At 45.2% G+C, this 14,233-nt stretch overlaps 1 protein-coding gene across 5 annotated transcripts in view; it reads left to right on the top strand.

Annotated features, from left to right (window-relative positions):
• The window catches only part of ULK4 (unc-51 like kinase 4), a 487,365-nt gene that overhangs the window by 286,553 nt on the left and 186,579 nt on the right, over positions 1 to 14,233 (top strand). For all 5 annotated transcript variants that reach the window (XM_033930453.1, XM_033930452.1, XM_033930451.1 and 2 more), the window contains one exon: positions 6,163 to 6,255. In XM_033930453.1, the coding sequence (XP_033786344.1) occupies positions 6,163 to 6,255 (93 nt within the window). The remainder of the gene's footprint in view (positions 1 to 6,162; positions 6,256 to 14,233) is intronic.

Raw genomic sequence — 14,233 nt, 5'->3', positions numbered from 1 at the left:
CCTTCTTGCTTTTCTCCTTTTGAGATTTGCACCTTTTGTAAGGAGGCACATAATTCATGTGGATCCCCACTTCCAAAAGTACAGGATTCACTTAATCCTGCTTCTACAGACCATTCAGTGGCCATTAATTTACCTATACTGTCATTCCCATTTGGAATGGAGGGATTGAGAGCCTGCTCCTCCACCCCTTGTTTCCTAGTTAGCTTTTCTGACCACATTGATCAACCCCACTTCTGGTACCAATTTGTTCCGCCACTTATTTCTGTCAAATGGGATGATCAGTGACACTCAGAAAAGCACACAGACAATATAAAGCATAAACAATAACACTTTATTATACATATATAAGAATTAAATATAAAATAGCATCACCTTGACCCCATATAACGACCATCTTCACCATTGGGAATCCGTGCAATAGATAGATGGGTGGACCAAAGGACTGTCCCTTTAGACATCGTGGCTTCTCCCTACAGACATCGTGGATTCTGTCTGTCAGGGTCAGAATCCCGGTTTTATATAGGAGGCAAACTGCGGAGTTCATAGTAAAAGCATAAACAGCTGGTCCTGAATACAGCTGGTCCTGCTCCTTTGTTCTCTGTTTTGACAACACCTAGGCCAAGGAGGTGTGGCAGAGACCGGACCATCTGGCTTTATTGTCCTTTTGATGTTATTGTAGAGGTGTTTGCAGAGATTGTTTTCCCATGAGACTGGTTTCACTGTCCCTTTGGAGATCAAGGAGGTCAGGATGTTAGATACTTGTCACTGTCCCTTTAATGCTGTTTGGGCAACTCCTAGGTCAAAAAGGTTTCCAAGTTTCCAAGTTTATTAGTTTTTGATATCCCGACCATAAAACAAATATCTGGCCGGTTAACAATATAATTTAAAAGAGGGAGTAAAAAGAGAAAAATGTATAAAATATTTAAGTGGGACATAAATGACAAACACCAGACAAACTTGACTGTGAGGATAGTAAGGAAGGAGGGGAAAAAGTTACATTTAATAAGAAGAAAAGGGAAGAGTGGGTAGGGAAAAAACGTGAAGGTGAGGGCATGTTGTAGTAGTAATTGCTTGCAAGAGGAGAGAAAATAGAAATAAAAGAGAAGAGGAAGAAGATAGATAGTAAAAGATCTAGGTTAGGTTGAAAGCGTCATGAAATAAGAAAGTCTTTAGACAGGATTTAAATTTAACAAGTTGTTGTTCGTCACGGAGGTATTGTGGCATGGAGTTCCATAATGTAGGGGCAGTTACAGCAAAATTTGTTTTACGAGTATAATAGAAATCTTTTAGAGGGGGGATGAAAAGAAGTTTTTGATCAGAGGATCTTAGAGTGCGGGAGGAGCATTGAGGTATCAGGAGTTTGTCAAGGAATGAAGGTTGATGAAGGTCAAGTTAGCAGATACTTGTCACTGTCCCCTTCCTTTTGATGTAGTTTCCCATCTGTCTTTACTGATGTTATTTGAGCAGCTTGCCTGCAAAGGAAGTCAGGCTCTCAAATGAGCAAACTTTACTGCCCTTTTGAGATCAAGGTAACGCTCATGACACGGAGGTCAGATAAGAAGACTTGAGGAGACATGTCACGTATTATGCTGATTACCCCCTGGGTATAACACCTTCCTACATTCAGTGTTAGAGTACATTGACTTTGGCCCTAATTTCTGAAGCTGGATAGCAGCACTATATAGTGCACCAAATGAGTGAATGGGGTGTACTCAAACTCTTTCCCCTATCTAGGGGGACCTAACAGGGATGTGTTCTCTAACCACTATTATTCATCTTAGTAGTGGAACTACTAGCAGCCTGTATTAGACTATACAAAGAAATCCAGGGGGTATAAGTACTGTAAGAAGAATTAAAGCTATCTTTATTTGCAGATTTTTTTTATTTATTCAATTTTCTATACCGTTCTCCCAGGGGAGCTCAGAACGGTTTACATGCATTTATTCAGGTACTCAAACAGTTTTCCCTGTCTGTCCTGGCGGGCTCACAATCTAGCTAACATACCTGGGGCAATGGGGGGATTAAGTGACTTACCAAGCATCACAAGGAGCAGTGTGGGTTTGAACCTGCAACCTCAGGGTGCTGAGGCTGTAGCTTTAACCACTGCGCCACACTCTCCCCAGATGACTTCTTACTTACACTTAGTAGCCTATAAAAATCATTACTAACCTTAATGAAAATACTGAGGGTTGGATTCTCAAAAATTACCATGCCTTTAACGATGGATGCTAAATTGTTTTCAGCCGGTTTAGTGTGTCAGTGTTTTACTGGCCGATTATCAAAACGGCTCACCGTGGTCTTTTCTGAATTTCCTAGCAGTCTCTGACTCTTGCCATGCAAATGTAGTACAATAAGGTCATTAATATTAAAATGGTATTAAAATGGTCTAATTAATATTTAAAGAAGCATTCCGGGTAATTCTCTATCATTGCCAGGTGATTCCCTACACTCATGCCATATTTGCATGCAAAATTTCAGGCAGGGTCTGAGCTGTCATACCCTTATTTTCCAGTCAGTGCCTGAGTACTGATTGACTCATACCCCTCCCCCTAATCCCCCCTCCCCCCACAAATAACAAAAAAAACCTTGATTCCTCCCTCCAACCTATCCCTCCCGCCCCAGGGCCATTTGAGTCCACCTATGATGTCTGCATCCCACACCCCCCATGACAGCCCCCTTCTCCCTCCCCACACCTTTAAATTGAAGGACAGCAGGAGGGATGACCACTCCTTCCCACTGCCGTGGTCCTCTCCCCTCCTGAGACAACCCCCTAACATTCCCGACAACTTATGCTGCCAGATTTTCATTTCAAATTGATTCACCGATTTGAAGCGGTTCGATTTTTAAAAAAATCGGCCTCCCAGTTCGATGACCGACCCTCCCCCCCTCCCCCCCGTGCCTTCCTAAAGCAGGAGCGGCGGCACTGCCTCTTGCTGGCCATCTACTGCTGCTCCTGCTTGAGGGGGGAGGGTCAGTCAGAAAGGCCTGCATGTTCCTCCAGCTTCCCCGCTCTTACCTTAAGCTAATACAGCAGCCTGCAGGATCGCCGGTGCTGTAGTAATCCTTGCAGCTGCCCGTCGTCCTCAGCAGCACATTCTCTCTGCTAAGGTCCCGCACCTCCTCTGACATCAGGGGTAGGATCGTGGCAGAGGGAACGTGCCGCTGAGGACGACGGTCAGCTGCAGGGATCGCTATAGCACCGGCAAACCTGCAGGCTGCTATATTAGCTTAAGGTAAAAGCGGGGAAGCTGGGGAAACATGCAGGCTTGGGTGGGGAGGGGAGCAGCCCTTCGCAGCGGAAGGCAGACCTTTGCGGGGGGAGTAGGCCTTTGTGGCAGGGGGCAGTATAACACATTTGCTACACTTGTATTTTGAAGACTGAGAGATGCCTGCCAGGCCTGTGCAGAGGGAGGAGGAGGAATGGGCAAGAGAGAGTAGGAGAGGAGAGATGCTAGACCTGGGGCGAAGTGAAGGGGGTGTGTGGGATGTTGACATCGTCGGTGGAATCAAATGGCCCTGGGGCGGGAAGGGGAGGGGATTGGTGGGAGGGAGGGAGGGATCAAGGTCTTTTTATGTTATTTGTGGGGGGAGGGGGTATGAGCTGTCAGCACTAAAGGGGTATGAGCCAATCAGCACTCAGGCACTGACTGGAAAGTAAGGATATGACCAAATCAAAAAGGGGGGAAGGAAAGCAGAGGAGAGGTGCTGGACTAATGGAGAGAGGGAGAGAGAAATGCAAGACCACAGGGGGAAGGGGAAGGGTACAAGAGGGACAGATACTGCTCCAAAGTAGGTGGGCAGGGTGCAGGACGGCAAAAGAGATAGTCGGAGAAAGCCTATACCTGGAGAAGGGGAAACAGGAGGTAAGGAAGAGAGAAGGAAGAAGCTGGATATGGGGAGAGACATGAAATAGAGAAAAGATGCTGGATATGGACGGACAGGGACACAGAAGAGAGATGCTGGATATGATAGATAAGGGATTCAGAGGGAGGATGGGTGGTGGACAGGGGAAGCTGGGGGAACATGCAGGCCTTCGGGGGGTGGGGCCTGATGTAGAAGTACACGGAGGGAGGGAAGGGGGGTTCAAAGAGACGTGCATATACTGGACTAGGGAGGGGGAATAAATAATGGGTCTAAAAACAGAGGAGAGGGAGAGAGATGGACAATGGGATTTAGGGAGAGAAGTTGGACACAAGGGATGGTGTGGAGGGGAGGTGGGGATAGAGATACTGGATAGGAGGGTAGTTGGGAAGAGAAAGGGAGAGCTGGTGCATCATGGGGTGGTGGGGAAGGAGGGAGATATGCTGGATGAAAGTGTAGATGAGAAAAGGATAGATGGTGGTTCTGGGGATGGTGGAGTCCATCACTGCAGCTGCAGGGGGATGGAGATGAAGAAAAAAAGGAAAGCTGCCAGACCTCTGGCAGAGAGAAGGGAAACAGAAGGGGAGGACAGAGATGGAAGATGGATGGTTAGCACCAAGAAAGAAGGAACCCTGGCAAGTGAGTTATCAGAAGACAACCAGAGCCTGGAACCAACATGATTTGAAAAATGACCAGACAACAAAAGGTAGAAAAAATAATTTTATTTACTGTTTTGTGATTACAATATGTCAGATTTGAAATGTGTATCCTGCCAGAGCTGGTGTTAGACCACGAACGTGAGCTAGAATTTAACAGAGGAAAAGTATTTTTTGTTTGTTTATTTTGTTTACACCACAGGACCAGAGTGAGTAGGAGAGGGCAAAGGGGGTGAAGAGACTATAAAAGGGGTGAAGAGTCTATAAAATAAACCTACCAGGATGTTTGGAAAAAAAACACTCAATTTGGCAAGAAAATCTAATCAAAAAATCGATTCAATAGGCTGAATCGAATAAAAAATTTGTTTCCTGAATCGGGCAGCACTACCGACAACCCCATGCACCTTTAAATTGAAGTACAGCAAAAGGGATGCCCACTCCCTTCGCTGCCAGGGTCCCCCACTCCCCTGATAAACCCCCGACATCCCACGTTCCTTTAAATTGAAGTACAGCAGGTGGGATGTCCACTCCTGCCGCCAGTTTCCCCCTCCCCACATCTTTAAGTTGAAGGGCAGCAGGAGGGATACCTACTCCCTCCAGCCAGCATGCCCACCTCTTCAAAATGGTGGGGGCTCCCCTTTCCTGGTGTATCCTGGGATGCACCGGGAAGGGGTCTATGGCCTATGGAGAGGGAGTTGTCAGGGTGTGGGGGACCCTGACAGCAGGAGGGAGTGGACATTCCTCCAGCCATCTTTCAATTTAAAGGTATGGGGAGTTCGGAGGCTATCGGGGGGTTGTCGGCTGGCAGCGGATCCCCCAACGGCAGGAGTAAATGGGCATCCCTCCTGCCGATCTTGTACAGGGTTTGGGGAGGGGCCGGGCAGCAGCAGAGGAGAGGGTTGTTGACTGGAGGAAAGAACATTTCCCTCTGCTGCTCTCCCTGACGGTCAATCAGTGAGTCAGCAGGACTCAGGGAGACCTGCAGCTCAAATGATCAGGGTAGAGAGAGCAGCTTTGATGGAAGGGAGGAGCTGTGCTTAGCGACTGCTCTTTTGAGCAAGCACCAGGCATAGTTCCTCCTGCTTTTTACTGGTGATTCTCTGCACAGATAGCATGCATATAATTTGCATGCTTTTATGCTAAGAATCGCTCGTAAAATAAAAATTTGTTCCCACTACAGCCACTACATCGCCAGATTTTACCGGCGAGTTTTGAGAATCCCCTGAATGATTAAGGATAACGATCAGGTTTTAAAATGAATGCCTCTAAATTTGAACTTATAAATGTTAACCTATCTTCTGGGTTAGTGAGGAACTTGAAAAGTCACTTTCCATTTTGCTGGGCCTCAAATTACATTCAATATCTGGGAGTGAAGATACCAAAACATAAATATAACTACATGCCCATACACTTACACCCAAATAAATACATACCCATACATATAACACGCATAAGTACACTACAAAAATGACATGTACTATTCACACCCAACCCACATAAAACTTATAAGCTATAAGAAAGACATTTTGTCTTAGTGATGTATTGATATTGCAGAAGTGTTGTATATATCATTGTGATTTGATATATTTCCAAATACCCAAATGACAAGTTTTATACCATAACCATTTTTTCTGATATATTACAGATATCATCATATTCTGATAGAGGCGGATCCTGTACCTGTTTACGCACTAAAATTGTTAGCTGCCCTGACTGAATATAGCCCAGTTTTTACCAGGTAAAATATAAAATTTTTCATCTAGACAACTGTTTTATACTTCCTGAATTATTTTACATGAAACTTAAGAGTTCTTATATGGCAGTATTCAAGTATTGGCACAAAGAGTATCTAAAGGTGCCCAGGTTTTACAAAAATGTGAATAAAAATTGAATTTGATAGCTAAAATGTCCTTGTATTTCTAATTGAACACAAATAGTTCTGCCACTCTGATAAATTGTTGAGAATTATCTTTCCAGTGAGAAACTTGTCATATGAAGGGCCAAAGCAATCATTATATGCCCACTCCCTCCTGCCACCCGAGGGGCACCTAGTGCTGGGGTGGGCCTTCGGTGGCAGGAGGAAGTGGGCATCCCTTCTGCCGTTTCGCTGCCGCGGAGAGAAGTGGTTTGCATGGCAGGAGGGACTGGGCATCCCTCCTTCTGATTTTTGCTAACATGGGGGTTGGGGAGGAATCCTGGTGCCTCGTTCATTGGAGATTGATGGGGAGGGCTGTCATTGACCCGGGGGAGGGGGATTTTTTCATTCTTTTTATAGGACAGATATTTTGCATGTGTAACACATGCAAAATATCTATGCCATTAAAAAAAAAAAAAAATAGAAAAAACCCCAGGTAGACCTGTTGGGTTTTTCAGATTGTGAAAACCCTTGTTTTTTTTGTACATAGCCAAGTGATGTTAGGTCATCAATCCCTTGGCTAGTTTGCATGGGGATTTAGCTAATTTGCATGGCTGGATCGGAAAATGGGCAATCGAGGGGAAAAACATGGTGAACTGTTTTGTGCATCAGGTTGGCAAATACGATTGTTGATAAAGTTGTCAAAACAGATAATCACTGACTTTAGTGCATCTCAGCCTAAATTCAAGCAGAGAGGATGAGTAAACTGGCTCCAACTGCTTGTACAGGAGAAGTAACCACCAATGGCTGCAGCGGTATCCAGTCAGGCTGAGCAAGACACATTCCTCAAGGTGTGCCAGCTCTTCCCAGCTCTCCCAAAACTAGCACACTAACAAGGATACCTCCTGCACATACCTGCATGGTCACACCATACTACTTCAAAGTAGCTTGATCAGGCAAAGTTTCCCTTTCCATTTCAGCATTGCCAGTAACACAAAAATAGACAACCAAATTCTATGCTGAATCAGCCATCTTGGATCACTCTATGTCGTGCTATTCCACTTTGTTTATGGAGAATTATCCACAACTGGTCTGCCTTTTACAGAATGATTTGTAAAGGCAGAGCCTGTTACCTTTTTCTTAGTTTGGAAGAATTACTACAGCCCATATGTTTGCCTAGATTGCTATATTTGTTTCAGGTGATTCTGGTTAATTTGCCTAAAAATTTCTTGAAGTGTCTGCAAAACACCGAAAGAGTGGTTGATCGCTGGAATAAATTTCCACTTCAGGTGATCGAAGCAAGCAGCGTGCCTGATTTTAAGAAAAAATGGGATCGTCACGTGGGATCTCTGCACAGAGTTAAATAGGGGAGGGTCATTAGGGTGGGCAGACTAGATGGGCCACGGCCCTTATCTGCCGTCTTTTTCTATGTTTCTATGGAAGTTCATTTGGCATCATTAACCTCCTTGGATATCTAAGTGGGAGGTGTTTCGAACTTATAAAATGGGGGAGCAGTTGAGGATTCCCAATTTGTATTGGTACTATCAAGCTGCCCAAGCCCAAGATGCCATAGATTTTTTTCAGAATTCTGCCTTTAGGACTTGGATTCTGTTACTGATGGGGCCTTGTTTGTCTTTCCTACTTTATGTGGCTTCCTTCTTAAAATGTCAGTCTTTTATGAAAATTATAATAAAGAAAAAAAATAAAATAAAATGTCAGTCTTTGAGGGTAGATGTGTCCAGCTACAAAACATACTTTTATTATGTGAAATGTCCTTGGTAGGGAGCCTAACTTGCAAAGATTACACTATACACCTTTAAATAATAATCCTCTGTTTTTCATCAGTTCTGGGCCTTGGTACTTTTCGGAGATGGATGGCCTTGGGGTTAGAATGGTGGGGACAGTTGTTTCAAGAAGATACTCTTCCCAACTTTGAGAGTGAGCCAAACTTACCAGCTCCTGCAGTGGGCATGGCCATGGGGGAGCTTGGGTAGGTAAGGGGCATTCACTAAAAATGCACATAGCATTATAGAATTTGGCAGATCTGTGGCATCATTTCCTATATTATGCATATCAATAATTCAAGTATTTATTGATTTCTAAGCAGTTCAAAGGCCGGAGAGGGGAGATATGATAGAGATGTTTAAATACTTACGTAATGTAAATGCGCAAGAGTTGAGTCTCTTTCATTTGAAAGGAAACTCTGCAATGAGAGGGCATAGGATGAAGTTAAGAGGTGATATGCTCCAGAGTAATCTTAAGGAAATACTATTTTGCAGAAAGGGTGGTAGATGCATGGAACAGTCTCCCAGAAGAGATGGTGGAGGCAGAGACTGTGTCTGAATTCAAAAGGGCCTGGGATAGGCATGTGAGATCTCTTGGAGAAAGAAAGAGATAATGGTTACTGCAGATGGGCAGACTAGATGGGCCATTTGGCCTTTATCTGCCATGATGTTTTTATGTCCAGGGCAGCGGCATCTGAAGGGGATAATGCTGCAGAGACCACCGAGAGAGGAGAGACTCCTGTAAAGGGTGCATATGCGCTCTGGCCAAGGGAACCGCCTCCAAGGAGGCTGACAGGCCATAGGAGCCGGATGATCCAGGAGATCTCTGATCTGTTGCTGAAGTTTCTGTCTACATGCTTCAAGAAGAAACCCATGGCTGTCTGGTGTCGAAGAAAAGGCCCAGATACTCCAGGGACTGGGAGGATGTCAAGTCGTTCTTCCTGAAGTTGACAATGCAACCCAGTGTCTGGAATAGAGACACCACCGCACTTTTACACTCATGATTCGACGGGACCCGGATCAATCAGTCGTCCAAGTAAGAATGGACCTGGAGAAATGCCACCACAACTACAGTCACCTTGGAGAAAGAGTAGGGCATCATCGCGAGTCCAAAGAGCAGAGTGGCGAACTGGAAATGCTGTTGCAGAATATGGAAGTGCAAAAACCTGCAAAGCAGTATCCACACCAGAAGGTATCAGCAGCTCAAGGCTCACCCCAACTCTGCCCTGCAAATATGGGGGCCTCACAAAAGCAGACCACCTCGCTCCGGTTCCAGGTTGACATCCTGGACCTCTAACCCACATGTCTCAAGTTGGCCACAGTTTTACAGAGCTAAAGATTCATACCACCTCACAACCTACAGGCCTATGTTGGGCAATCCCTCCCTCAGCCCTCTTGCCAGCTGTCACAGATCCTGTGAAAAGCATTGTCAAGTTTTCCAAGTTTATTTAAAATTTGATAATCCACTTATCAGATTTCTAAGCGGCATACATTACTAAAAAAAATCTGGGACAGGGACGTTCAAGAAACAAAAGGAAAAAGGGGAAGAATTACATCACAAGATGGCATAGGGAGACAATAAGGGTTGAAACACAAGGAGGGGGCCCATCTGTAATAAAGGTTAAAAAGCAAAAATTATTTATAGAGTGAATGCGTCTTTGAATTAAAATGTTTTTAATTTTGATTTAAATCAGTCTAACATTGATTCCTCACGTAATTGGGTGGGCATGAAATTCAAAAGCATGGGGAACTGTTCCATGCATCTACCACCCTTTCTGTAAAAAAGTATTTCCTTAGATTACTCCGGAGTCTATCACCTCTTAACTTCATCCTATGCCCTCTCATTGCAGATGAAAGAGACTCAACTTATGCGCATTTACATTACGTAGGTATTTAAACATCTCTATCATATCTCCCCTCTCCAGCCTTTGAACTGCTTAGAAATCAATAAATGCACCAATTATTGATATGCATAACATAGGAAATGATGTCACAGATCTGCCAAATTCTATAATGCTACTGAAAAAATATTTGAATGTGTTGTGATAATGTGTCTCATTGAGAGAATGGAGAGTAGATGCTGGTTGTTTGAACGAAGGGTTCTCGCTGAAGCATACGGAATTAGGAGTCTGTCAATGAATTCGGGGAAATTTGAAGCCAGTGTTTTGAAAGTTAATAACAAGATTTTATAAGTGACTCGATGGGAAATTGGGAGCCAGTGGGCCTTAATCAACAGTGGTGTAACATCATCAAATTTTCTTGCATTTGCAATAAGTTTTATCGCTGTTTTGCACTATTTGCAGACGTCTGAGCTATTTTTGGTTATATAGGGCATTGCAATAATCATGTTGGGAGATAACGAGAATGTACCAATATATTTAATGAAGAGGGTTCAAGCAATTTTGTGAGTGAGCGTATCATACGTAATCTATAGAGGCTCTTTTGTACAGCTGCACTGATTTGCTGCTGATATGTTAATTTACAATCAAGGATGACTCTCAGTTTTATGCATGACACTATTTGAAATGCGTAAGAGTTGAAACAAATGAGGGGTTTTAAAGAGATTCTATCCTTGCATGGGAAAATCATTGTTGTAGATTTTGTGATATTTAATGCTAGCATATTTACGTTTAACCAGTTGCCTATTTTTTTCACTTTTTGGTTGATGTTATTTATATCGTTTTGTTCATTAGGATCTAATGGGTGAAGAAGTTGGATGTCGTCGGCATACGCATATGATGTAAATCCAATCGATTGTGCAAGTGTTAGGAGTGGAGCCAAGAAGATATTGAATAATAGTGGAGATTGAATAGATCCATATTTGTTAAGATAACTCTCGGATGTTGTTTTATGAAAGATTAAGAAGTGGTCAGAGAAGTAGGATTGGAACCAATCTACCACTTGATCAGTAATTCCTATTGATCAGAGTCTTTGAAGTAGCAGAACGTGATCTATGGTGTCAAATACTGCTGATAGATCAAGTGAAATGAGTAGCACTGATTTGTAATGGTCTATGTAGTAAAGAACGGTGGTAGTTAATCCTATTAGTGAATATTCTGTGGCATGATTTTTCCTAAAGCCCATGTGATTTGGATGAAGGACCATTGTTTTTTCAACAAATTCAGACAACTGATTAAAAACTATTTTTTCAACTATCTTTGCAAGAAAAGGAATGTTAGATATCAGACAGTAGTTGGATATCTACATGTGGCCTCCCCCCGTCCGTCCGTCCGTCCCCCACTCAGGACCTGTTGTACAACCACCCTCACTGCTGTAATCCCCAATACCTAGCATGAGGCCCCTACACAGACATGTGCCCACACCAATAATCCCACCCTCACATCACTACCTCTCCTTCCCCCCCCCCCCCACTTCAGGGTTGGTTCTCATGCCATCTCATTTGCCAACCCCCTGACCTTCCTCCTTGCTCCCATCACAAGTCTCCCCATGTGCACCCATCTCTGCCTCTTCACTCTCAGCTGTACCACAATTCAGCCCGTTTATCATGCATGAACCCTAATGGTAAACCTCTCATACACACAGGCCTACTTGAACAGAAACAGCAGCAGCAGCTCCTCAGTTACCTGAGGAAGAGGAGGTGGCAGAAGCCAATCCTTGTGGCTACCTGAGGAAGAGGAGATGGCAGAAGAAATGCTGCAAGTGGAGGAGGAGGAGCAACAAATGGGGGAGTCACTTCCAGGGGCTGGGTCCTGAGGTGGGTAGGGAAGGAGGGTAGGTGTCATGATCTCTGAATGGCAGTGTAGCATGGCACCTGTGTAATGGGTGCAAAAGAGGGTGGGAAGCTGTGGTAGCTGATAGGTCCCATGCCAACGCTACTGCTGTGGCCCTGTCTTCCCCCTTCCACAACCACTGTGCACACCTTTACCCCACACCTTTGGGTTTCTAGCAGTTCTACCACCTTCCTTCAATCTTTCTTTACCTTGTGTTGCTGTCAGGCACCTTGGCTTCTGAGGTACACTGTTCACCATCACATGGAGCTGCAGCAGGTGGCCTTAGGGTGCATGACATTGGTACTGCTTCTCACCTGGGGACTGAAAGGGCAAAGATAAGAATGGCAGTGAGCTGTGGAAGGTGACAGAGGGGTCTAGGACCCACATTCCCTCCCTTCTGTCCATGCTGTTGTTGCCAACTTAGAGGTACTGCCAGGAACAAGTGGCCCACAGGTGGCAAGGGCAGAAGGCCAAACCATAACAGAGGAGCCACTTATAGACCCTACCCCACCAACTGCAGCCAGCCCAGTCACAGAAGAGTGACAGGTAGCAGGACCTGCTGCAGCTGTGAAACCAGAGGAAATCATGGGGGAGGACATCCTGCATGAGGAGGATAGCACTGTTCCCCCACCTCAGGAGTTCACTGATGCTGGTAGGGATACAGATGAGGGCAGTGAGTGAGCCTACCCTTACCAGAGGGTTGCACAGCAACAAAGGTGCCAGAAATTCCTGGAGTCAACAGAGTAGATGAGGGAGGCAGGAGGCAGGTCAGCTCGGCCACTAGCTGCAGGGACTCCACACAGATGTGCAGAAACTTGTGTCAGCAGTGGGGGCCAGCCAGCGCCCTACTCATGAGCCTACCACAACCTCCCACTCAAGCACTGCTGCACCAGCTAAAAGGTCCTGAGTGGCAAGGTCACCAATCCTGGGACTGGTACCACAGCAGACAGCAACTGAGCCCATCAAATGGCCAAGTTTCACCAAGGCAGGCCACTCTGTAGCATCAAGAAGCCATCACACAAGCAGTGACACCTCAACTGGAGAGGATAGAGAATGTGAAATCTGAGGCTAGAGAGGCTGCCTTCTCAGCCTCTGCAGCTACTAAGGGGAGTTCAGGTAAATCTCCCAAGGGATGTGGGAGAGAGTAGGGCCAAGGCAGGGGGAGGGGGAAGTAGGTAGGAAGGTCCCAGATGTGGGTTACTGTGTATAGAGATGGAGAATGGGGGTATGTGTGAGGGAGAAGAGGGGGAGCGAGGAGTATTTATGGGTCTAGGGTGGGGATGGTGATGTGTTGGGGAGAAGAGGGCAGGGAGGGACATTTATGAGTGTGTCATGGTGAGGCTGTGGTGGTAGGATTGCCATTTATGAGAGCTATTTATGCACCTTTATATGGTTGGCTTGTATGAGGCATTCCTTGGCACGGATCCTCTGATGGTATGCACCCTGGTCAGTTTTGTGTGGAAGGGGGTAGTGGGGGCTCCTTATCTTTGGCATCTGGTGTCTCCTGCTTTTGGGCCTGGGGGGGAGGGTCTGGCAGGGGCTGCCTCTCCCCATTAGAACAATCTAGACAGTGGAATCTGTTTTTACCTGACCAAAGGTAAAAACACCTGACCAAAGGTGTTCAATGATGGCTCTGGTGCTTCTGTGCCGCCTATTGTAGTCCTCTGCAGGATTTTGTGGGTGGATGATGGAGGTCATGAATCAGGTTTGCTGAGGATAGCCTCTGTCACCTATGGGGAGAAGCAGAGACGGAGAAGAGATGGGGGAGTTTTAGTTGTAGTTAAGCTCATGAGAGCAAAGGTTTGACCAAGCTGGCAAGTCGGAGGAGTGTTGGGGGGATGGTGGGGAAGAGAGGGGTATGGGATTGGTATATCTGTGTGCTGCTTACCTAGCAGCCAGCCACTAGGGAATTCCCCTCAGGTAATTCTGTTGTGGATGCCAGAGTGCTGTAGGATGTAGGCATCGTGTGTGGATCCTGGGTACCTGGCACATACATCCACTGTCTTCCCCTAGATGTCAGTAAAAGCTAGTAGGATGCTTGGGTGCATGAGAAGAATGGCCAGTAGGAAAATGGGGAGGTATTGATACCCTGTATAACATTCTGTTGAGACCTCATTTAAAATATTGTGTACAATTCTGGAGACCGCACTTTCAAAAAGATATAAACAAGATGGAATCAGTTCAGAGGAAGGCAACTAAAATGGTTTGTGATCTACATCATAAGGCGTACGGGGACAGACTTAAAGATCTCAATATGTATACGTTGGAGGAAATGCGGGAGATAGATAGAGACGTTTAAATATCTATGTGACATAAATACACATAAGGCAAGTCTCTTTCAATTGA

The sequence above is a fragment of the Geotrypetes seraphini genome, chromosome 2, assembly GCF_902459505.1.
Source record: "Geotrypetes seraphini chromosome 2, aGeoSer1.1, whole genome shotgun sequence".
Taxonomy (NCBI): Eukaryota; Metazoa; Chordata; class Amphibia; order Gymnophiona; family Dermophiidae; genus Geotrypetes; species Geotrypetes seraphini.
Note: the sequence above shows the minus strand (reverse complement) of the source record. Positions and strands in the feature narration are given on the sequence as shown.